Source organism: Musca autumnalis, unplaced genomic scaffold, assembly GCF_047663935.1.
Source record: "Musca autumnalis isolate F117 unplaced genomic scaffold, ASM4766393v1 scaffold_3, whole genome shotgun sequence".
In the NCBI taxonomy this organism is placed as follows: domain Eukaryota; kingdom Metazoa; phylum Arthropoda; class Insecta; order Diptera; family Muscidae; genus Musca; species Musca autumnalis.
In genome coordinates this window covers 84,621,477-84,647,490 of record NW_027411866.1, presented here as the reverse complement: position 1 = coordinate 84,647,490, position 26,014 = coordinate 84,621,477, and the positions used below count along the sequence as shown (strand labels likewise).

Here is a 26,014-nt window from a genome sequence, read left to right as displayed (position 1 = left end):
GACAGGAGTCCGTTCTTCCAAACGTCAAATTCGATGATGGACTATATGGGTACACTTCTTCCTCTACCTCCCACACAAAAGTTCAAACATTTATGCTTTGGCGCAGGTTCAGAACTGTTCGCGGATAAATTTTAAACTTTATATCGGATAGGGGAGCCACCGTAGTACAGTAGTAAGCATGCTCACCTTGCAATCAGAAGGTTTGCGGTTCAATTCCTATGCTGAACATCAACATTTTTCGGCGGTGTCAAATCCCCTCAGAATAATGTTGGCTTACATTTCCTAAGTATTTCAGCCATGAACAACTTCTCTGCAAGTTGTGTCGTAAGACACGCCGTTCGTACTCGACGATATCAAGGAGCCCCTTTGATATGAAAGAAGTCTCCCTTGTTCCTTCGGCGATGTTGTGGGATATTTTTCACATTACTGCGTTTGCTTCTTTTCGTTATGCCATAGACTGAGGAAATATCTGTGACTGCAAAGCATACTGACGGATAATTTTCTACTTGTTAAACCGGAAATTTGGTTAATTTTTATACCCTCCACCATAGTATGGAGGCTATATTAAGTTTGTTTTCCCATATGTAAAGCATTGAAATAATCATTTGCGATCCTATAAAGTATATATATTCTTGATCAGGATAAAATTCTGAGTCGATCTGTCCGCATGTTGTATGTTTTTGCCATAGGGAGTTCCAGTTCGAAGATGGGCTATATAGGTCCATGTTTTGGTATAGCTCCCATATAACAGTACCTCCCCATTTTCGGTATTTTGAGGGTTTTAACTACAATTTCTAATCGAACTAGTAACATGACACTTCAGATTGGTAGGGGTCACAACACTTCTGCACCAAAAACTGCCCTCCATATAAGAGTACATCACAATTTTCGGTATTTTGAAGATTTTAGCTACAGTTTTTGAGAACTATCCGAAATTTGACTATTGAGGTTCCCTCTGGTCCATGTTTTGGTATAGACCCCATATAACGGTACCTCCCGTGAACGTTTTTCATAGAATAAATCAATTGATCGAAATTGTTTTTTAAAAAGGTCATTTCGGCGAACTTTTTCTATAGAAAAAGTCAATTCAGCGAACTCTTTCTATAGAAAAAGTCAATTCAGCGAACTTTTTCTATAGAAAAAGTCATTTCAGCGAACTTTTTCTGTAGAAAAAGTCAATTCAGCGAACTTTTTCTGTAGAAAAAGGCAATTCAGCTAGCTTTTTCTATAGAAAAAGTCAATTCAGCGAGCTTTTTCTGTAGAAAAAGTCAATTCAGCGAACTTTTTCTATAGAAAAAGTCAATTCAGCGAGCTTTTTCTGTAGAAAAAGTCAATTCAGCTATATTTTTAACTTTTCGCCAACTAACCAAATTGATTTCGATCGAATAATCGTTCCACACTATTCTAACTCAGCAAAATTTTTGTATAAAAACGTGAATTTAACACTTTTTTACAGAAAACAAGTAAGAAAGTACCAGTCAGCTGTGCTGACAAAGATATACCCTCAGCCTCTAACCAAAAAAGAAGCAAATACAAAAATTATGCCGTATATAAAATATATTGATTCTGTATGTATTAAAATACGTGAAACTAAAGCTGGGTACACATTGTCAGTTTTGAATGACAGCCTTGTTGTTGCTTGCTAGTGTGGCCGTTCATTTTTGTCATTCATCATGCAACCACAAAATATTTTGTGGTTGCTGGATGGTTGGACAGTTATCGATAATTGCAAAAAATCGTCATTCAAAACTGACAATGTGTACTGTACTTAAGTTTGGAAGAAATGTTTGAAAAAGTTTGACAGTTATCTTGCACGCTAGCCGTTTTGCAGCTTTTGTGCCATTGTCTCACAAAGTATGAACTTACACCGGAAAAAAGTGTCCCGTTGTAATAGAGATCGTGAAAACAACCTTCTACAAAAATTTCAAATAAATCCATGACGAGTTCTCAAACAGCAAATTTTATGTTGGAGGTACCCGAAGGACGGGTCTGATATACTCCATATTCCAACCTGATACATGACTGGATGAAATAGTACGATCAGTCATTTTAGTTGGTGCCATCATGGTTTCTTGGAGCCTTTAGGCCATTGTCTCTCGAAGTATGGACTTGCCCGCGAAAAAATTGTACCGTCGTAAAGGGGACCGCAATGGCAAACTGCTGAAATAAATTTTAATTAAATAAATTAATTAAGAGCTCTTAAACTTCACTTGTTTCGAATTTTGTGTGGAAGGTATCCGGGGTGGACCGATATGGCCCATCTTCGAACACAGACTCAGTTTGGGCAAAACATAATGAATGCAAAATTTACTTGACTTGACTTGCAAAACATACTTGAGGTCTAAAACCATAATTTCGATGAGGCACATATTTGGTCGTATCAATGTGTATATAGACCCTTCAGACCAAAGGCTGAGAGTATAACAAATGGCAATTCAGCAAACATTTTGTATAGAAAAAATTCTTTCTATAAATACTTCCTATAAAAAAAAAACAATTTAGAAAATTTTCCGTATATGAAGATTAAATCCAGACAATTTTTGGTTTAAAAAAATCAAATGAGCAAACTTTTCTATAGTCATACAGCGAACTTTTTTGATAGAAAAAAAATCAGAGAAAACTTTCGACAGAAAAGATAGTTCAGCTGAATTTTTCGATAGACAAGGTCAATCAAGTCAAATTTAGAAAAAATCTATTCAGCGACCTTTTTCGATAGACAAAATCAATTCAGCAAACCTTTTCGGTAGCCAAGGTCAATTCGGCTCAGTTCTTCATTAAAAATGTTAATTCAGCTAACTTTTCTATAAAAAGTCAATTCAGCTAACTGTTTTATAGAAAAAGTCAATTCAGCAAACCTTTTCTATTGAAAAAGTCAATTCAGCAAACTTTTTTTCTACAGAAAAAGTCAATTCAGCAAACTTTTTTTTATAGAAAAAGTCAAGTCAGTCAATTTCAGCGAACTTTTTCTATAGAAAAATTCATTTCAGCGAACCTTTTCTACGGAAAAAGTCATTTCAGCGAACTTTTTCTATAGAAAAAGTGAATTTAGGGAGTTTTTTAATAGAAAAAGTCAACTCAGCGAACTTTTTCTATAGAAAAAGTCAATTCTGCGAACTTTTTCTATAGAAAATGTCAATTCTGCGAACTTTTTCTATAGAAAAAGTCAATTCTGCGAACTTTTTCTATAGAAATAGTCAATTCTGCGAACTTTTTCTATAGAAAAAGTCAATTCTGCGAACTTTTTCTATAGAAAAAGTCAATTCTGCGAACTTTTTCTATAGAAAAAGTCAATTCTGCGAACTTTTTCTATAGAAAAAGTCAATTCAGCAATGTTTCTCTATAGATCAAATCAATTCGGATCGCCATGAAATGTTTTAGCAGGTTGTGCTCTCGGGGCAAGTCCATTCCCAAAAGCTTTAAATAATCCTGCCGGCACCAACACAAATGACTAATGAGAATAAAAACTTAGCATATCGTAAAATTTCTTCCAAACTTTGGACTATATCGGTCCACTCCTTCTGGTACCTCCCCCACAAAATTTTTCGCAAATATAACTTATATATAACTTTTTTAGTGGGGGCAACTCCCCTCAAATAATTTTGGCTGCCATGAAAAACTCTGCAAGTGAAGTCAATGGTTTGCTTCTTCTAAAGCGGGGTACACACGATCAGTTTTGACTGTCGATTTTTCGGAAATATCGATAAGTGTCAAACCTTCCAGCAACCACAAAATATTTTGTGGTTACTTGATTACTGACAAAAATGAACGGCTACACTGGCAAGCAACCGATTATTTGAGCAAACTGACAGTCAAAACTGATCGTGTGTACCCCACTTTATGTAAACATCCAACATAACGAAATTATCCAATTATCCATATTTTCACTTTTCATCAACAAAGAATGCAGGTACCCAAATTGATTACGATCGAATAATTGATCGTAATCGTAATTACCCAGCTAGCATTTGGAAGATTGTTTTTTCAAAAATCACATTGCGGAGTCTTTTTAGAGTCCCTGTGGTGATCAAAAACTGATTAAGTCGCTTGTATGATCAGAAAGAGACTCGAAAGTGACTCCCTGTAATGATTAAAAATAGTTCAATTAAAAATACAACAGCAAGTACGTAGCAATCACAAATAAATCATTGAGGTGTTTAAAATGTGACTACTTTTTCGTTATTTATTGTCATATTTTGATCTTCATGAAGATTGAAAAATGCTTAATCAAAAAAGAGTCATCCAGGTGTTTGAAAAGTGATTATATTTATGTATCTTCTGATCATATTTTGAACAGTTAGGTGATTAAAAACTGATTGTTTTGTTTTACTTTTGTTTGGTTGAAATAATTCTCATATACACTTTCTACAAAACTTTGATATAAAGGTAACGTATAATAGTAAGAGTATAGACAAACACAACACATGTTCAGATTTTGCCAAGTGAAATGAAGAAGCAGTATACTAACCACCACGCAACATAAAGGATAATTAAAAGAAATAACAAAACAGAAAAGACAACAAAACAAAGGAAAGACACAAAAAACAAAAAAGAATAAATAGAGTTTTTTTTTTAAATTTATTTCGTCTCATAAATGACTCCCTAAACACTCATAAACGATTATAAACATGACTCTAAAAAGACTCGAAAAAGAGTCCGAAATTAATCAACAAATCACCAATAAATGATTAAAATACGACTCGAAAAAGACTTTACATACCATCAGAAAATTGGCAAAAATAACTCGAAACTAATGCAGAGGAAGGCTCATTTGTGATTTGTTTGGAAGAGTGCTTGAGGTTACGTTTCCCTCCCGACAAAGGAGTCATTTATGATTAGAAAATGAGCTCATATTCCAGCTTTTTAATCGTGCAGTCGGATCAAAAAAGACTCGAATTTGATTAAAATTTTCCAAAAATGCTGGCTGGGTATGACCCAGATTTGAAAGATTTCCTATAATATGGATTTGTAATGAATCGTAAAAACACATTTCAATATTTTCTCAATATACTTTATTCAATTGTTTACACATCTACTAATTTGTTTTATATTTTGGTGTGTGTGCAATATATAACGTCTTATAATAATTGTTGTACCAAGTTTCGATATTAGATCATATGTATGTATTTTGACTTTTCTTTGTTATCGATTGTATCGATTATACCTGACCAAAGGAATCCTGACATTGACTATTTATATGCTAACGTGATATCACTTGTTCGGAGGTCATCTTCATTTGTAAATCGGTGTACTTAGTTTTTCTTTTGTAATGCAACGAAACTCTTAAAATTGAGAGGTTTTGACTAAGATACTTATGTACGTATATGAAGTGTTACTAGTTTCTAAGTATGCAGGTAACGGATTTGCAGTAATGGAAATGAGATCCATATTCGTTGTAACAATTGTCTTTAGATTGCATCATGATTTCTCAATAGCTTTATGTACGTCCTGGAGCACTGGGTACATACTTTTCGGATGGTTGATATTGCCATTGTGCACAAATTTCATCCTGTTCGGTTTGATTGTAGCCAGCTCTGCAAGAAGGAAAAGTGAAAAAGTCATAGAAGAAGATCCAAGTGAGTAATTTATGAACATGAACTCAAATCAAACAAAAAAAAAATAATAAACATGTAATCGATTTTAAATATTTATTTAAAACACAAAATTTACAATACTGTACTGTACAACTTAAAACTAAAATTAAAATATGTAAATGTGTGCGTGATTTAAAACTAAACAATTATATGGCAATACTGATAAACTTAAAAAACTTTAAGTTAGATGTAAGTGCTAAAAAATCTACATTGTTACAATGATTTCATCACTACAAACATCTGCAACTCTTCACTGTGACTACGACAACACGTAGCCATGGAGTTCAGTCTTTTGTCGTAAGGAATATATCATTCCATTATTAATACCAATTATTTCGGTATGGGGAATATTCTTGATATCTGCTAGGACCACGGGGTCGATTATATCGATAATAATTTGGTCCCCCTCCCGGAGGTAAGTTACGGCTTACGGGGGCATTTAAACTATCCCACAAAACTCTCGGACTACGGACAATTTCACGGAATAAATTTCGTGCAGCCAAACCGACCGAGGCCAATTTGACACCAACACGTCGTGAAGTACTCTTCACATTCTGGCCAACATCATAGAAGGGATTAAATGCTGGTGAAGTTTGCAAAGAGCGACCGTTCTCGAAATAGGGATATTGTTCATATTGGACATTTGGATTCGTAATGCCGTAAGGCTTCGAGAGAATTTTACGTATCAAATTTCCAGCATTGGGGGGTACATACAAATCGGCTGAACGAAATTCAATATCACACTGATTTGGGCTATAAAAGTAATCATCAAACCTTTGATGAACCGAACATGGGCTGCGTTCTTGGAAACAGGTGACCTGGACCACGTTATAGAAAATGGCGCCCAATGTATTTGCAGTTTCTGGAAAATAAAAATAAAAACTAGTTATAAAAAGAACCATCAAGAAATTCGATGCAATAATTACCCGTGTTAAGGGATTGAAGACAACGCCTAAATCGAGCATCACAATCACAATGAGAGCGGGTAAATGTGCCGGTATTACACAGACCACGCCTACATTCGCCCACATTCAAAACATTCGGACAATGATCATGTTCACGACAGCAACGATCTTCATCGGCATGCACACCCAAATCATTGTAATCTGTTGCAGCGGTACCTGCAATTTTCAAACAAAAACTTAATCCTCTCCTTAAAGAAGTCCAAAAGAATTCTCATCATACCTGGTCCACACCATTTTGTACCGGGATAAATAAAACCCAAACCGCCACGGAATTCATGACCATGAGACCCAGAATTTTTACACACATCTTCCAATTCCATTACAGATTCTCGCGGTACTTGTCGTATACGCCTTGGATCTGCCTGTAGCAACATGCGTTGTATGTCACCCCTATAAGCAACGAATCGTAAAGGTTAAGGCAGCTATTCGTAATATATTGTGTGTATTTTGAGTATATTAACTTACCGATCAGTATGCATTTTACAAAATGGATAACGTGAAGATAACTCCACCATAACTGTCATTGTCATATCGGATATTAAAACGGCCGAGCCATTTACAGGTTTTATCGGCATTGTTACAAACAGTGCAACCGTTAGCACCAGCAGGAAGAGTTTGAAAGACATGCTGAAAATGAAAATGGGAAATCGAATTAGCTACGGAATTTCAATTCAGAGAAAATAAATCAAAACATTAAGAGCAGTACACATTTGGTATGTTCCAGTACTGCAAGAATCTACTAATTTTTTCTATTTTTTCGATAACATAAAGTAAAAATTGTTATCGTAGTAAAATATAGTAGCTTTTTGCAGGTTCTGGAACAGAGCAATTGTCAGTTTTGAATGACGATATTTCGCAGTTATCGATAACTGTCCAACCGTCCAGTAACCACAAAATATTTTGTGGTTGCATGATGAATGACAAAAATCAACGGCCACACTAGCAAGCACCAACAAAGCTGTCATCCAAAACTGGCAATGTGTACTCAGCTTTAGACAAGTGCAGATATGGTTTGGAAATTTCAAGGAGCACTAATGAAAAAAACATCAAGAGAAATCCTGCAAAAATATTTATTTGAATATCATGACCACATTTTTGATTCAACTTGGCTATAATTTTGCATTCCGTGTTCTCACTGCGTATAAAATCTTCTTGCAAAAGATTTTCAATACGGATTTATGTTTCGATGTAGCCTCTTTTATGGTACCCCCGATTCGTTGAATTTTTACTTGTTATCCCATATTTAGTAACATATTTAGCTATAATATGGTATTATAGTATCTCCGGGGGTAGAACTCCTCCTTGCAAACATTTTTCAAGATAGGTCCATATTTTGATTTAGCTCCCATACAAATGTACAGCTAAATTTGTATGGATTTCATGCAAAATCCCTTATTTTAAAAGTGCAGTCATCAAAAGATTTGCAAATATTTGCAGCCCGAATGTGGTTATTCACTATCCAGAGAGTCCAATTTCATTCCCCAAAAAATAATCGGACCTAAGTTCGGCCAAGTTTACAAGATGCACTCTATGGAACAAGCGCGTACAACCCATAAAAACACTAAAAAATTGAATTTTTTGAAAATTTATTGCTATATAACTAAGTACCTCCATAACCCAAACTAATTTTTATAATTTAAATCACACCCTCTGCTATTAATTAAAAATATATCTTGTCCATTTTCATTGCGAATTTATTTAACATTTAAACAAATATGAAGTTAATGTTTTTGCAACAATTTTTTAAAATCTGATGCAACAAAAACTCTTATATTTGATAGTGAATAACTGAGTGAATATTTACAACAACAAACATGAAAGAACAAAATCTTTGTCTGCAAAGTGTCTGTAATCGATACAATGGAAAATAATTCGCAATTTTATAGTTCGATGTTTTGACTTTTGCGCCCCTAGATCAGTGGTTTCGACCAGTGTGCAGCGGCTGCCACCTCAGTCTACATATGTTTGTATTTGTTTCCTTTTTCTGTGTTGGGAGCAGCATATCCCGGCATACCTGCTTCGAATTTTTTGGTCCGTTCCGGAGAAAAACCCAGGACGAATATTTTATTTATTTATTTCAAATATTTATTATAATAAAAAATTACAATAAAATTATATAAAAAATAGCACTAGCATCTAAGGTTATCGGCTAAAAGGACCAATATATTTGTGTTCGCTTTGTCACATCCGCATCTTCACCCACATCCAACCCTCGGTGTGATGCAATAGATGTTAGGAGTGGGGGCATCTAAGGGATTGCTCTGGACTTGTCCACGTGAGGGACTACGATAGGGACTATGTTGCTGCATGAACACAGACCCCAGTGAGTAGCCGTCTGAATACGAAACTATCTCGTCGTCAGAGTACGAAACTACCCCGCACTCGCCCTACAGCAACCGCACGCGCAGCATTTAACACCAGCCGTTGTTGTTCCAATTTCAGAAAATGGATCCTTTTTGATCGAGGTAATAGTGGACTTCATGAGTCGGAAGAATATCAAGGTCGCGGCGGTGCAAGAAACCAACCTCAACAACAACTGATGGTTACAACGTACTAAGAAATTATCGCACCAGGCTCGATTGAGCCTGTCTCTAATGACTCATACATGGAATGTATGGGGGTAGCAGTCAGGTGTGGAACTGCCGAGATAGAGTTGCTGAATGTATACATCCCGCCGATAAATAGCTGTATCTCAGGTTACGAGCCTAACATTAGCCCGCTCTTGGAAGGTCATAACTGCCTTGGGGGTCTTTAATGCGCATCATGAGATACGGCATTCGATCCTCGGAAACGACCAGAGGGATACAGCGCTGGCTGAGCACAGTGACAGCTATACGGTTTGGTCGGTCAATGAGGACGCCCCTACCAGAATTAGAGGAGAGTGTCACAGTTCGCCACACATAACCATTGTGTCACCTGGTCTGACAAATGACGTCACCCCATAATTGTCTCCATTAGCAGACCACCCGATTTTATCACCTCTGAACGCCGCACATTCGTCAATCATGGGCAAGCTGATTGGCCGAGTTTCAGAGAGTTGACTAATCACCGCTTCAGAGAACTGCCCAATCCTTCTGATGTTCGGGTAGCCGAAAGGGCGTTCCGAGACATCATCACTGCCGCAGCCGCTCGTCATATACCTGCTAGTAGAATACCCGAAATAAGACCAAACTTCCAAGTAGAGGCGACGGCTTTAGCAAATAAGAGTGATGAGCTTCGCCGAGCCAACCCCAATGACCCAAAGTCAGGGAGCTCAAAATTGGAGCCGAAATAAGTGAATTGTGTGCAACGATTAAGTCACTCAGGAACCCTGGAAAGAAGAAATATAGAACTTCAGTCAGTTTTAGCGACGTTACGCTGTCCGGTCCGAAGAGTTGCGCATGTTATTTCAAACGACAGTTTGTCGAGCAACGTGGGAGTGACAGGGCGAAGAGAAGAGTCCTACCTTGCCTTAGATCTCTTCCTACACGCTAAATAATCCAAAGCGTTGGGACCTAATGGAATCTTCTTGCTAATGCTTAAACAGTTGGATGTTCCGGGAGATGAGTATCTCACTAAAGCCACCCGAAGTCTTGAAAATGAACAAGGATGCCATCAAAGGAGAATCGTACAGACCGATTTCGCTTTTGTCGCCCATAGCAAAGACTCTTGAAGCGTTAGTCCTTCCCAGCATCAGAAATAGCTATTCAGTTGCCAATCATCAGCATACGTTCCGTAAGCAGCACATCACAAAACAACGCTGCACGCCATCTCCACACATATTAGTACTCGAACAGAGTAAGCCGTGTGATAGAAAAGCGCTTGGCTTATCAAAAGCCTTTGATACTGCCAAGCACTCCAAGCTGTTTAAGGCATTGAGCAGACAATCCATGTTGGCTAATCAATTATATGTGTGGTGGAATTCAGAAACAAGAAATCCAAACCCCGTAGAGTGAAACAGGGAGTTCCCCAAGGTGAACTGTTCAACCTCTACCTCTCCTGTATATTCCGTCCGCTCCAGACGGCATTGAGATCATAACGTATGCGGATGATTGTACGATCTTGGCGTTAGGTACCTTCTCCGATGTCATTTGTGAAAGGCTAAATTCGTATTGGACTGATCTTACCACATTTTTCCACGCGAGGAATATGCAAATATCCGCTATTAAATCTACGGCCACTATGTTCACCACATGGAAGGCAGAGGCGAGAACAGAGTTGAAGTTTATGGTCGATAAAGACACACTTTTGACCACATATAACGCGATAGGTCGGTCTATGGTAAGCTATGCGGTTTGGTCCGCGAATATAAGTGCAACGCCATGGAAAAATATTCAATCCAGTGAGAATGCTGCAATGAAAACTGCAACAGGGTGCCTCCTCATGACTCTAGTGGACACTCTACATGAGGATACACAGATTCTTCGAGTACAGCAACTTGATCAGGTATTACCGTGAGTGCCATTCTAATCACCCCTCCAGGCATGTCAGGAGGGATCCTCATGATCTAGAAAGAGAGGTCCAACATTACAACAAGCCTATCAAGCAGGTTTAAATAGCATTCACACGGATACAGTCGCAGATGCCATAAAGAACAATCGTGTGAATGCGGTCTTCGAAGAATATCCCCCCATCTATCTCAGCTGAGGATAGATGGTGCTCTTGAATCAAGTTTAAATGGAAGGTGCTTACTCCTGGGAAGTTTTGGCAGATTCTGAAACTGCAATGTTCATAGCCGGAGCCGGAGCGCTTTTTAAATAAATCGCGATTAATGTTGACATTTTTAGGGATTTTTAGGTTTTCACAATTTTGCTTAGAAACCGCAAGTCCTATCGGAGTAAGATTAAAGAAAATGTTATAGCAGTGACAATTCTCTACAAGATTGGCCTTCTTGATATTTTCGTACGTTTTACCATTTTTGAGATATAGATGTTCAAATTGGGACAATGCAGTGACTGTATTGCCTCCTTATAAAACAATGTCATGTGCGGTGCACATTAACTAACTTTAAATGAAACCCGCTTACACCTGGGAAATTTTTGCGGATTTTGAAAGAGCAAAATCCATGGATGAGAAATATCCAAAAACAAGAAAAAATCACCCGAGGGATTTCTAAATAAATCGCGGTCAAAGTTCACATTTTTATATTTTTTTGGGTTTTCAGGATTTTGCTTGGAAAGGCAAAGTCCTATCGAAACGGGTTTAAAGAAAATGTTGTAGAGAATTTTCACTGCTACCTCATTTTCTTTAGTCCCATTTGCTGATTTTTTGGGGGCAAGTCCATGCTTCCTGAGATAATGAGTCTAAAGCCTACGGTCACCAAGTGTAGTGGTTCATCTCTCGAACCGGACAGTACGTTGGTCCAAACTCTGCCTATCGTAATGTTTCTGGGAATCTTAGATGAAGTTTTGCTTATCGGTCCACTTCTGCCAGTACCCACCCCACAAAAGTTTAAAAATATTCGCAAAAATGGATAAACAGAACAAACTATTTGTTCCATACTATGGATCTCGTTATATTTTGTTCAAACTTAGTTTAAGCTCAAAAATGGTCCACGTCGGTCCACTCCTTAGGGTACCTCCCTCACAAAAGATGAACATTTTTGCTTAAGTGCAGTTTAAGGTTCGGTCGTGTTTCCTTAGGAAATTTTTAATGAATTCTCTAACTCATTTTTGATGTACCGACAAAAATCGGTAAAATAACTCGAGTGAGTTGAAATGTTGACAACACTGTTGCAACCGGTAAATACTTTTTATAGGTCGCCAACTTACCGAATAATATCGTTATTTTATTTTATCGTTTACTTAAAAATTGAATTTGAGAATCGCACTACAGAAATGACTTAAGCCTGACTACATTATTCTCCTTTGCGTCTCAGCCATAATGTGCCTCATTGTAATTTTCTTTCCTAAGTCAGAGCCACACTTGAATTGGGTCATATTTGTTCTTTATTACTTTGCAGCCAATGACTTAATCGAGAATGATATGCTGCTTATATGTTCCCGCATTTACTTCAAAAGAGACTTCAATAAAATTCCTCACTCCCCGATCTGTTCTATTGATGGCTTCATTCAATCTAGAATAGTGTAATCAATTATTTCATATATCACACGATGACAAACCGATGTCTTGATTCACTCGACCTCATGTCAATTCTATCAGCGATTGACATGAATATGACTTTACAATTAATTTGCGGAACTAATCCTCAAATTTCAATCGTCACGTCACAGTCATGCGTTCAAATAAGCCGGCTTATAGTACGTTTATATATAACCGGAGATGCGAACAATGGCACGCAGACTCCAGGTAAATGAAAGTGAATTGAAAAAATCATTTATTTACATGAATTTTTGTTTAAGACCAGAATTTCAAATGTTGAAAGCTGGTGATAAATGCTTCAGTGCTATTTGCTATTGTTTTATTGATGAATAAGCATATAAATAACTCGAATATATTTCGCAGCAACTACAACAACAGTAGTAGTAGTACATTGACCGTTCGTTATTAATGTTATTGAAATGCCAATTTTTTGTTTTGTTTTGATATTCATTCAAATTAGATACGATCGAAGCATAGTGTAGGCAGGTCAGTATTTCAAATCTGTATTATAATGAGGTTAATGCAAAGTTATTAAAAATGGATTTATAAATTTTTGAAAAATTTTATGAATTTGTTATTAATTAGATCAAACTCTGTTAATAATGCAAATTATTTGTTATCATTTTTGTATTTTTTTTTTTTAACAAAATAAAATGAACTATATCACAGGAAAAGGTCATAAGTTATTTTTGATAAAACTGCGATTTAATTGCAGAATGATAGACTACAAGAACCTCGAATCAAAACATGTACCTGTTTTACGCAAGAAGATTTTCTATCCGCAGTAAATAAAAGTTTATCCGGTGGCTAATAGAACGTTTAGACTTATAAATCCACTCGATTTCAAATGTCAATTCCATAGTATATACGTCAAATAAATCGTAGTTCTAAATCCACTGGATTTTATTTGACGTATATTGTATGGGATTGACAGTTTAAATCATAGTATAAGTTCATAGTCTAACAGGCGTTTTAAATAGGGATAAGTAAAGTCGATTTCGGTTAATCGATTATTAGGCGTAAAATGTGTAAATCAGTAGTTGACTGTTGACCGTGCTAAAGCCGGATATTGATTATTATTAATCGATTTTCGAAAGACGGAGTCGACTATTAGTTGCTGTCGACCATTAATCCTAGTCATCGGTTAACCAAAAATCGAGTTTTAAGTTTTAGACGAAGACCGTATAATCGAAAACCGTATATTCGAATACCGATTATTGCATTTCACTATACCTATGTTAAAACTTTCGAGATATACCCTCAGTATGGGTTGTTTTTCCATGAGTAATAACGTTTAAAATATACCAGCGAACAGGTCTCAACCTGTTCTTAACAAAATTTTGAACTTTACCCCCAATAAAAACTATACGGTCATATGCCAAATCAAACTTAGACATGTCGTTATACTGCACAGTTTTAAAAATTTTGAAATTTTGGAATTGGACCGATATAGTCCATATTTTTACTCGATTTAAGTGCGAGAGAAACATGAGCAAAGGCGGGATCAATATCAATCGGACTGATTCTATAGTTGTCGTGACCATCAGGCACTTCAGTTGGTAGTCGAGAATTTTTTTTAGAGATTTTGAACCATTATGTCCGTCAATCATGGGCTTGCCCACGAAAAACAGAAAAAGTCTTTTCGGTAAAAATTTGCAAACGATCCTTGAACAGCCCTAAAACTGCACTTAAGAATAAACGTTGAAACATTTGTGAATGAGATGCTCGAAGTCGTTTTCAAATAAAGAACTTCGTGAAACATGATATACGTTTGGAAGAAAATTTGCGATGTGTGTGGGTTAGGATTAAAGTTCAAAAGTGTTGCGGGGGAGGTACTTAAAGGAATGGACCGACATAGTCATATCTTTTCAATAGATAGCGCGCCCACTAGTCATTTAAGTGGGTCAACGTATAACATTTGGAACAGTATGCCAGGAAGCGTGGACATGTCCACGGAAAACAAAATATGGCTGTAAACAGGACCACAACGAACAGCATCGGTATGCATTTGCAAAGGATCTTCACAGAACCTAAACTGCACTTAGACACAAATGTTGAACTTTTGTTGGGGAGGTACTCTACGCACAGGACCAATATGGGCCATTTTAGGAGTTACACTAAATTTGGACAAAATATTAGGAGATCCAAAGTTAGGACCAAATTGGTTGTCCCGTTCAAAAGAAATAATGAAATTTTTAATATTGGGGATGAGTACTAGAGTTGGGCAATCTCGTTCAATTGAACGATCCGGATCACTATCTCGTTCAATGGACACCGGTAATTTCTTTGACAAAACTGCGTATACTTAATTTCACACGTTTTTATGATGTTACTCATTCGTCTTTGAACGAGGACAGTGATCCGGATCGTTCAATTGAAGAAGATTTCCCAACTCTAGTGAGTACCAGAAGTAGAGGACCGGTATTGCCAAAATATGAGGAATGCCAAATTTTGGACCAAATCGGTTAATCAGTTCGAGAGTTATAGTGCTCTCCAGCCACTGGGGGTTTTTGCACCTTTCGGACTGTTTTCTCAAGAAGTATGGACTTGCCCCTGAAAAAACTTTTACCATGGTAATTGAGGCAGCGATTGCAAGTTGCTTCAAAAAATCAAAGTTATTCGAGAGCAGGTCTTAAAGTGACTTATCCGAAATTTTGTGTTGGAGTTACCCGAAGGAGTGGACAAATATACTCCATATTCGAACCTAATCAAAATCTGGTAGATATATTAGGATGTGTAAATTGTGGACCAAGTCGGTCACTCCCCTCAGGAGTTAATGTGCGCACAATATTTCCGAACATTTTTCAGTCCATATTGGAACCTCATCTAAGTCTAGTTGAAATTTCACAATGTGCAAAGTACACTGTGTGTAATTTTTTGAGTCATGTTTTATTAACCATATTCTGACTCCACAGTGTGATAGAACATCAAAAATGAGAAGACACGTGTCTCGCCGTTTATCCTTATCTCATCAACTTTCGCGGTTATAGGCCTCCAAAAGTTTGATGCTTTGATGTAAAAAGGGTCATTTAGTCAGGACTCTATCTTCCAAACCGTTGGGAAATTTGAATTTATCTCAGAGGCAAAGTTGTAGCTCTTGTCTTAAAGAACAAAAATTGTGAACACGTATAATCCATCAAGCTTCATCTGCAAGGTCAAAATCGCCATGGTCAAATTTCTTTGACCTGAAAGTTGTTTACTGAAATCTAAGGTACATTTTTGTAGTTGATTATATCCTTATTTTTGGGCGGTTGGATATCTTTGAACCAGAGTCGGAGAAAAAAGTATAAAAATTGGATATTTTCAAAAGATTTTTGCTATTTTTACCATTAAGAACCGTTCATAGACATTTCGCATATTCCAGAAAGTTGTTTATTGAAGCCTTTGCTACACTATTGTGGTTGATTGTTTTCTTGAATTTTGAACGGTTTGATATCTATGGAGCAGAATCCTAGAAAAGATTATAAAAATCGCAATTGGTTTGCTATTTTGACCATTAAGATCCGTTTCTACAGAGTTCGTATATTCTAGAAAGATGTTTATTGAGATCTGAGGTACATTTTTGTAGTTGGTTGTTTCTTTCAAATTTGATGGGTTTGTATAATAAACTTGAGAAACATTTTTAAACGAAATTTGACCATGGCGATTTTGACCTTGCAGATGAAGCTTGATGGGTTATATGTGTTCACAATTTTTGTTCTTTAAGAGTAGAGCTACAACTTTGCCTCCGAAATAAATTCAAATTTCCTAACGGTTTGGAAGATATAGTCCTGACTAAATGACCCTTTATACATCAAAGCCTCAAACCTTTGGAGGCCTATAACCGCGAAAGTTGATGAGATGGGGAAAAAACGGCGAGACACTTGTCTTCTCATTTTTGGTGTTCTATCACACTGCGGTGTCAGAATATGGTTAATAATTTTCGTGTTGCACAGTGGTATAGACCAAATCGGTTACTCCCTTTAAGAGTTTCCGTGCCCACATTTTTCCGAACATTTTGAACTTTTGTGGAGGATATACCAGAAAGAGTGGACCGATATAACCCATCTTGAAACTTAAACTAAGGTTATGCCTTTTTGGTTATGTCTTGTGGTTCCAAAGCTTATTTTCAGTTATATGTATATCTGCTTACAGTGACTTCAAAAAATGTTCTAAAAAGCTCATATAGAAAACTTTTCAAATGACTTTGTGCGTGAGCTTTTTTATCGAATCACTTTTTAATTACTATTTTATCTAATCTTAGATAAAAACTCATCAAAGTATGGTACAGGGATACGAGGTAGTAAAAAGGTCATAACTCCCCAGCAAAATGTTCGATGCCAAAGATGACATTCAATCATGGGTGCAAGTGATCTAGCATGTCATCTTTTTAGCATCTTCATCGATGAATTTTATATGAGCGTGGACCCCAAAAGATGACGTTCTTTTCTGGATCCTAAGCATGTCATTTTAACCAATGCGTTGACATGTCATTTCCACCAATGCTTTGGCATGTCATTTCCACCAATGATTTGACATGTCATTTTCACCAACCCCTTGGCATGAAATTTTCATGTCTTGTTTGGAAAATGGAAATGCTGTATTGAAATATGGTTTTCATGAAAAACAAAACTCTTTATTAATTCAAACGAATTCATGAAATAGCTACAATTAATTTATCAGTTTAGTTTTTCAAAAGTTTACATCCAAAATTGCAATGTAATCACCACCGCTGCAACGCAAAAGATTACTTCCTCCGTTCTCCGCAACTGATATTCTTTCATCTTACAAAAGGTTTTTTCAATTATCTTCCCATCACCAGTTCAGATTTCAACATAGACTCCAAATGCACTCCTTTAAGTATTTTTATTTCGTAAATTACTTTTATTTTATAATTTTGTTATTTTATAACAACATTTTGGTAATTTATACTCTTTTGTTTAGTGACGGAAATATGTAGGGATCTACAACCCGGCTTGCTTTAGGGATCTCTAAGAACAAAATGTAACGAACGGGGAGGAGAGACTTTTTATGGAAAATACCATTTATGCTTAATTAATTTATTTTTAATTGTTTCTTTCCAAAAGTAGTTTCTTCTTTATTTTCAGATTGTTGTTCCTTTTCGTTTCGGACTTTTTTTTCAAATTCCAAGAAGCGAGATTTGATTGATTTCATTCTATGTCAGATTTAGAACAGACAAGGGAACTTTTAAAATAGCAATGTGTGCAGTCCGATTCTATTTTTAGCTCGATGGTTGGGACTTCATATAATACCAATTTTTTAGAAGTTTTAGTTGTTTGATATGCAGGAAATGTAAGACAACATCACGACGACAGTTCTAACAACTTTGGTCTGTTCCAGAAACAGCAAGAATCTACTTATTTTTACTACGATAACAATTTTTCCTTTATGCTATCGGAAAAAATAGTAAAAATTAGTAGATTTTTGCAGTACTGGAACATACCAAAATGAAAATAAACAGGTGTGTAAATAAAAACACAAACATCATCTCTATTGGATCGATGGAATGGGTACACATGCTGATGAAAAGATCGGATCTTTCACGACTTCCTTTGCATTGGTTCAAATCCTAATGAAAAGATCGGATCTTTCACGACTTCCTTTGAACCAATGCAAAAGATGACATGAAATCACGTCATCGCAAAGAACCCCTTCCGTCAAATTTTGCTGGGTCTAATATATACCCTCTTTAGCTTAAAGGCTGATGATATAAAAAGAGTTTTGGGATAGCTACTCTAGCTCGGAAATGGATGTAGCAACATCTATTTAAAAGGAACGTAAGTAGCACAACAACAACTCTATTTTGGCCGAAAATTATTCAAGATGTCAAAATGGTTTTTTTACGCTTTTATACACGACGCAGGCGTTTATATAATTTCATCATGGGCTGTACCAATCATCAACATTTTTGTGAGCTTTTCATGTTACAAACAAATAAACTAACACAGAAATAATATTCTGTAGATATGTATACTAAATAAATAAAATTTAAAACGGATAAAAAAGTTTTGAGTAAGCCCGGGCTGAACTTTTTTACCCTTCACCATGAAGTATTGTGAACTAATATGTATGCAATAATAAGTTTAGGTGGAGAAGTTACTTGACCTCTAGGAACCATTGAATTTTACGCTGATTAAGAATATGTCGCTCATTTACTCAAAGAGTGACACATCTCGAAAAATCAAGTTTCGAGAAAAACGCGTTTTAAGTTGGCGATTGAATTTTGACTTCCCAACTTAAAAAGATAATTATGTACACTTAAACTAAAATAACTACTTGGACGCTATTTTGCAACCAGATAGCCAGATATCAGTGTAAAATTTCTGTGCATGATAAAGCATGATTTGATTTTTTTTGGTGCTTAATAAACTCAAAAAAATTTTGTGTTGAATTATGCGAAACTCGTAGTAAATAAACTGTAACTCGTCGAGTTTTAGAGATATCAGCATGAAAATTTGATTCAAGATAAAGTAGAAGTCGTAGAAAAAATAGAAATTGCTAACTCAGTAATGGCATTTTTTAATTATGTCACTTTTTTAATAAATGAGCGATATGTATATATACTTTATAGGATCGCAAATGAATATTTCGATGTGTTACAAACGGAATGACAAACTTAATATACCCTGCATATTACGGTGGAGGGTATAAACATAACCCTTGTAGAAAATACGACCAAAAACATTTTTTATATATAATAAACGTTAAATCAATAAACCCATAACTTATTTTATTGAGGAAATGTAAGCTGCAACTTAAATCTAGTTTAGCAATTGGTATTTTATGCAAATCACTCGGTCATATTCAATGTCTTTACAGAAGCTGATGCTGTTGGAGCTAATGTTAATTTTTATAAGGGTTAGTTGTAAAACTGGTTAAAAATTGTAACTGTGTCATTGAATGAGAATTGTAAAATACTTCCGAAACAATAAATTATTTTTTAAATTTACATTGTCACGTGCCGATGCGACGGCATTGTGCGAGCTCAGTTTTATAGCGCAACGAAATTAAACATAGAAAATAGGGTGTTGATGGTCATTTTGTTGTGCTTCAATATCTCTCTGCTACTAGTCTTTAAATGTTGTTAAAAATATATTAGACACTCCTTCTTTTTGTGTTCCTTTTTAAACATACAAAATCTCGTTCCATTCATTCCAATGTTATTTCATCTTTCTCCACTTTATGGTAAACGATATTGAAAACAAAATCAAAGTTAGTTTTAATATAATGGCATTTATCCCACGATAATGATCTGGGTTATCACTATTCAGAGATATTGATTTAAACCGATGTCATTTCTGGTTTTAATATAAAAAACGCTTGGCGCCATGTCAATGTCGTTTACAGGTTATTGAAGACGAATTTGTTTTTTTGGGGATTTTTGAAAATATTCATAATTTGTATATTGTTAAATGTGAGCTTTGACATTGGAATTCCAACAGTTGTCTGTTATAATTCCTCCTTTGTCCTTTCACAATTAGATTAGATTAGGTATCGATTGGGTTCGTAAATACATCATCCATTTAGGTATTATGACTGACAAGTTGAAAGTCGTTTAGATTTACAGTAGATCCACTTTTAGCATATCTGCACCGCTAAGATTAATTTGATTATCAAGGTTTGACGATTTGCCAAAGCCAAAGGTGATAATAATCATTAATCGGATATAACGGCTATTTTTTTATTTATAACCCCTGCAAAATAACTGCGGACAGATGGACGGCTGACAGACAGCCACTTCAACAACTTTAACAAACCCATTCACATTCGAAACCAATGATCATTAACAACACTGTAAAATAATAATGATTATTGCTTTAAAACACTAAAAACTGAATAAAAAACGACGTCATAAATCCAACGAAGAAGCCAAAGACACACCGAGAGATTTTAAAACGAAAATCAAAACAAAAAGTATTTTCTTTAATGGGGATCATAATTAAAGACCCATGCCAGTATTTAGTCTTCATAATAATCGGTGTGAATTCGCTGCCGGTTCCAAACGAACCAATAAACACATAATCAAAATGTCAATATTTGACAAACACTTGAAACGAAGAGTGTAATTTGAGATGGTATAGATTTCCGATACATTTAACAGACAGAACAATTGATTGCTCCTTAACTATCCGCCAACTTGAACCTGTCAGTTTTGTATTGTATGTAAATAAAATACTCATTTATTTACTTTGGCGGTCATTGTACTTGTTGCAAATAAGAATGGGGCGTACAAATTATGTTTAGTTTCGTTTGGGTCCAACACTTGGTGTGTACTTAGAAATGTGAAAATTGACATATTTTGCCGGCTATGTTAGTGAAAACACTTAATTTTCTGAATATATAAAAGAGCTTCGTGATTGACATATCAACGACCATGCGAAATCGCTGAACTGGAACCTTGAAATTTGTAATGTGGGCTATTGTTGGTTTGTAGGGGAGAGATAACGATGGGTTTTTGAAAATTCACATTGGAAAGCCATGAAAAGTACTAAATGACATATAGCGAACGGGTTAGGCTAGTATCTTGAAATTTTCAAAATTTCCCCTGCTAGAGGAGTTTTTTTTTTTTTAAATTCGAAGTAAAATGGTACGAAAAGTACTAAAAGGTACTAAATGCGATGCCATTGTATTTAGCGAAAGGGTAAAGCTAGCATTCTGAAATTTTGAATGTGAATCACTGTTGGAGGCCGCATTCTTGGAAATTCGAACTAAATGGTACTAAATGAACGAGTATTTCGTAAACGAATAAAGCTTTTTGGAAAATTCTCATATGGGTCCTTATTCATGGATTTTTACAAATTGGAACTAATGGGACACGAAAAGTACTAAATACTGCGCTAGCTAAATGGTAATTTCTGAAATTTGGAAGGTGAGTGATTGTTGATGTGAAGTTATACCCTCCACCATATTATGGAGGGTATAATTAAATTTGTCATTCCGTTTGTAACACATCGAAATTTTCATTTTTGATCGAGGTAAAATTCTAAGTCGATATAACCCTGTCCGTCTGTTGAAATCCAGATACAGGTCGCAATTTGTAAGATAGAGCTTTGTAATTTGGTACAGAAGTTTCTATTACCCCTAGGATGTTTGGTATTGCAAATGGGCTATATCGGTACACGTTTTGATATAGCCCCCATAGAACGGGGGAACCGAGTACTCAAATTTGGGATGACAACATTCGTTATCGAGTAAAATTATAGAGTTATTGATAGACTGCGGAATCCTATGCAAATGCATATATGGTTAGGATGGTCGTAGTGAAAATCTGATTAGACAGAAACTCGTTTTATTACAAAATAAAACGAATTATGCCCAGAAATTTTTGCATATTTTGCATATTCTGCATATCGTGCATATTTTGACATATTTGTACATATCTGCATAAAATGAGCATATGCAAAACCATATGCAAAAATATATTCAAGGATTTGTGGTCTAAATATCCCACCGAAATGGCTGAAATTTGGTATTAAGTCTTCGTTATGGGTATGCAACTTTACAACTGAAATCTGTCCGCATAGGTCCACGTCTTCACATAGCCCCCATAGAACGGTACCTACCGATATTCGGTATTTTGAAAGTTGTAGCTTCAATATCCCACCGAAATGACTGAAAATTGGTATTTAGTCTTCGTTGGGGGTATAAAACACTCCACCTGAAATGGCATAGGTCCACGTCTTCATATAGCCCCCATAGAACGGTACCTCCCAAATTCCGAAATTTTGAAGGTTGTGGCCTCAATATTCCACCGAAATGACTGAAATTTGGTATTTAGTTTTCGTTGGGGGTAAAAAACTTCCCACCTGAAATTTCTCGGCATATGTTCAGGCCTTCATATAGCCCCCATAGAACGGTACCTCCGGATTTCTGGTATTTTGAAGGTTGTGGCCTCAATATTCCTCCGAAATGGCTGAAATTTGTTATTAAGTCTTCTTTGGAGGTATAAAACTTTCCACCTGAAATTTCTCGATATAGGTCCACGTCTTCATATAGCCCCCATAGAATGGTACCTCCCGATTTTCCGTATTTTGAAGGTTGTGGCCTCAATATCCCACCGAAATGACTGAAATTTGGCATTTTGTCTTCGCTGTTGGTATATAACTTTCCACCTGAAATTTGTCGGTATAGGTTCACGTCTTCATATAGCCCCCATAGAACGGTACCTACCGATATTCGGTATTTTGAAGGTTGTGACCTCAATATACCTCCGAAATGGTTGAAATTTGGTATTAAGTATTCGATGTGGGTATAAAACTTTCCACCTGAAATTTGTCGGTATAGGTCCACGTCTTCATATAGCCCCCATAGAACGGTACCTCCCGATTTTCGGTATTTTGAAGGTTGTGGCCTCAATATCCCTCCGAAATGGCTAAAATTTGGTATTAAGTCTTCCCAGGGGGTAAAAAACTTTCCACCTAAAATTTGTCAGTTTGGGTGCAGGCCTTTATATAGCCCCCATAGACCGATACCTCCCGATTTTCGGTATTTTGAAGGTTGTTGCTGTGGTTATACATTTCTCTATTTTATTGACTTGTCTGAAGAGAATTTTAAACAGAAAAGTTGTACACACAAACATTTTTGTACCTATTATTGAAATATTTGTTGCATAAGAAAATATGTAAAATGCATAAATTTTGCATATGCAAAAATTTATGCATTTTGCATAATTTTGCATATGTCATATGTTTCGATTGCAATGTAATCAGAAGCCACAAATATGCCCAGTCTCAAAATTTGGCATGAATCGGACCAAAAATAGGGGTTGCATAAAATTCCACTGTCTAGTTATTGAGCATAAATTTGAGAGAAATTACTCGTAGCTAAATTGCCTATCGTAAACCAACAAAATGAAAGACATCTTAATGTATTTTTGCATAAAATGTAAAAATTGTTGTTTATTGTCAGTTTGTAGAAGAAAAATAAAATTAGTAAAAAATCTCAGCATCTTTTTAACACAAAATAACAAGAAAAATTGAGAAAAGTCCTTTGCACTCGTTTGAGAAATAGTAATAAAATTAGAATTAAAAAAATAGCTTGTGTGAATTGAAACTTTCGTCTATTAACAATATCGAATCGAATACCGGCTACGCAACGAAAATCTTTTTCCCTCAATAATTATGTATTAGGGTGTTTTCAGATGGCCCTTTTTGGACTTATTAAATTGTTGCTGCCACTAGACATTTCAGTTGGTCGCCGTATACTTTAGAGCTTTTGGACCTGCACTTAAACAAACATGTTGAACTTTAATGAGGGAGGTACCCTAAGGAATGGACCGACACGGTTCATTTTCGAATTTACAAGAAGTTAGGACAGCATATTACTAGATTCAAAGTTTGGACCAAATCGGTTTTAATTTTTGCAAAATGTTTTTAAATTTTGTGGGGGAGGTACCCAAGGGTGTGGACCGATTGGGCCTATCTTCGAACTTTATCTAAGAAGGTGTGACAAAATTACGATAGCCAAATTTTGAATTTTTGAACGGAAGGACATGGCCAAACATGCTTATAGGGAATTGTCACTGCTACAACATTTCCTTTAGTCTCATTTCGATGGGACTTGCCGTTTCCAAACAAAATCCTGAAAAACTAAAAAAAAACTATTTGATTTTGATCGAGATTTATTTAAAAATCATTCCAGTGATTTTTTTTTTTGCTTTTGAATTTTTCTCATCTATGAACTTTGCAATCTTTGCTTTAGTCCCATTTCGATAGGAATTGCGATTTCCAAGCAAAATGGCAAAAACTCCAAAAAATCTGAATTTTGACTGCGATTTACTTAAAAGCGCTCCGGCAATTTTATTTTGTTTTTTTTTCTTGTGAGTTTTGTTCGGCTGTAGGTCTTTTAATAAAACAACGAAACAATTGTTTTATTTTGATTATTTATTTCCAATATTTCGGCCGTCTTCGACGGTCATCATCAGGGATCTTTTTTTTAGAAAAAACAAACATAAAACATTGGTTACATAAATGTTTGTTTTTTTTTAATTTTTCTCATCTATGAACATTGTAGTTTCAGAATCCGCAAAAAAACGTCCCAGGTGTAAGCAGCTTTCATTTAAAGTTAGTTCATATTAGCCTATGTCGGCCATAGATACCTAGTTTGTAATTTGAATGGATGGTAAGCTGACCTAAAGAAACTATCAAAGGAGAGAACTAAATATTTATTTAATTATCTACATAACAGCTAGTACTAAACTCTTTAACCCTACGACTTCTCTAATGAAACTCTACGCCTGCAAAATTTAATTGAACGACTTTTGTAAATAAATTTTAATTTATATTAATATTTCGCATTACCATTTAATGACTACAAGCTACTTCTAACATTACAAGTAAGTAGATACTATAAATAGTATCTCAAAATATAAAATGTATCTGAATTAATTTTGTAATCTAATTTGCGTAACGTCTTTAATTTTCTACAGAAGCTGTTGAATAGATCTACTTGATTCGCAACATTCACATTGAGGTGTTATTGGCAGAAACACAAAAAAACAATAACAAAACTGACCTTTACCACCATATAGGTTTTGTTTCCCATGACGATGAGGGGTCAAAACAACATTCGACAATAGGTATAAAATAACAACAATGGGCAATTATGAAAATTCATGTAGCCATTCTTATACATATGTATGTATGTATATATGTTCGTAAGTGTGTATATTAGGGTTATGACTTTTTACAACCTCGTATCCCTGTATCATATTTTGATGAGTTTGTACCTAAGATTAGATAAAATCTTAATTAGAACATTGGTGGCGTTTATTTAATTGGGATAGCTGTTACAATTTTGATTTTTCAAAATAGTCTGGCTTAATCCCTTTTGTTGTTTTAATATTTAAAAACAACAAGTTTATTAGTGGAGAAGGTTTGGCATTGTTCGCCAAGGGGTAAGGCAAGGAAGACTAGTTTCGATCCACGCCACTGGATCTCATCAGTTCCCTTTGTTTCTTGTTTGTGGATATTCTCCACCGAAGTTATTTTTCAATAACTTCTTCAACAAGAAACTTTTTATACCCAAACATCAATCGTCAGCTCGAAATATAAACGTAAACAAAGAAAAACCTTCAATGAGAAGTTTTTCTTTGGTAACCTAACACAACTCCGACGAAAGTGTTTACGAAACAAAGCAAACCTTCTTCCACTCGTATGTGTCGTTGATTTTTCAACAAATGCACTGTTCTATTTGAGAAACACTGGCACGGTTTTGTGTGTTGTTGGTATATAAGCTACCAAACAGCATTTGGGTATGTGCATTTGTTGAAAAATCAACGACACATACGAGTGGAAGAAGGTTTGCTTTGTTTCGTAAACACTTTCGTCGGAGTTGTGTTAGGTTATTTTTAAAAATGTTATTTTTAAAAATGTTTTA

The 26,014-nt window shown here is 35.6% G+C and overlaps 1 protein-coding gene across 2 annotated transcripts in view; it reads right to left on the bottom strand.

The window, feature by feature from the left end:
• Positions 1-4,994: 4,994 nt before the first annotated feature.
• Positions 4,995-26,014, bottom strand: part of LOC141396688 (acidic phospholipase A2 PA4) — a 60,632-nt gene continuing 39,612 nt past the window's right edge. For both annotated transcript variants that reach the window (XM_073972322.1, XM_073972323.1), the window contains exons 2-6: positions 7,022-7,183; positions 6,777-6,946; positions 6,518-6,712; positions 6,366-6,453; positions 4,995-5,531 (exon numbers count right to left, since the gene is read on the bottom strand). In XM_073972322.1, coding sequence (XP_073828423.1) covers positions 5,435-5,531; positions 6,366-6,453; positions 6,518-6,712; positions 6,777-6,946; positions 7,022-7,182 — 711 coding nt within the window. In that variant the 5' untranslated portion in view covers position 7,183 and the 3' untranslated portion in view covers positions 4,995-5,434. The remainder of the gene's footprint in view (positions 5,532-6,365; positions 6,454-6,517; positions 6,713-6,776; positions 6,947-7,021; positions 7,184-26,014) is intronic.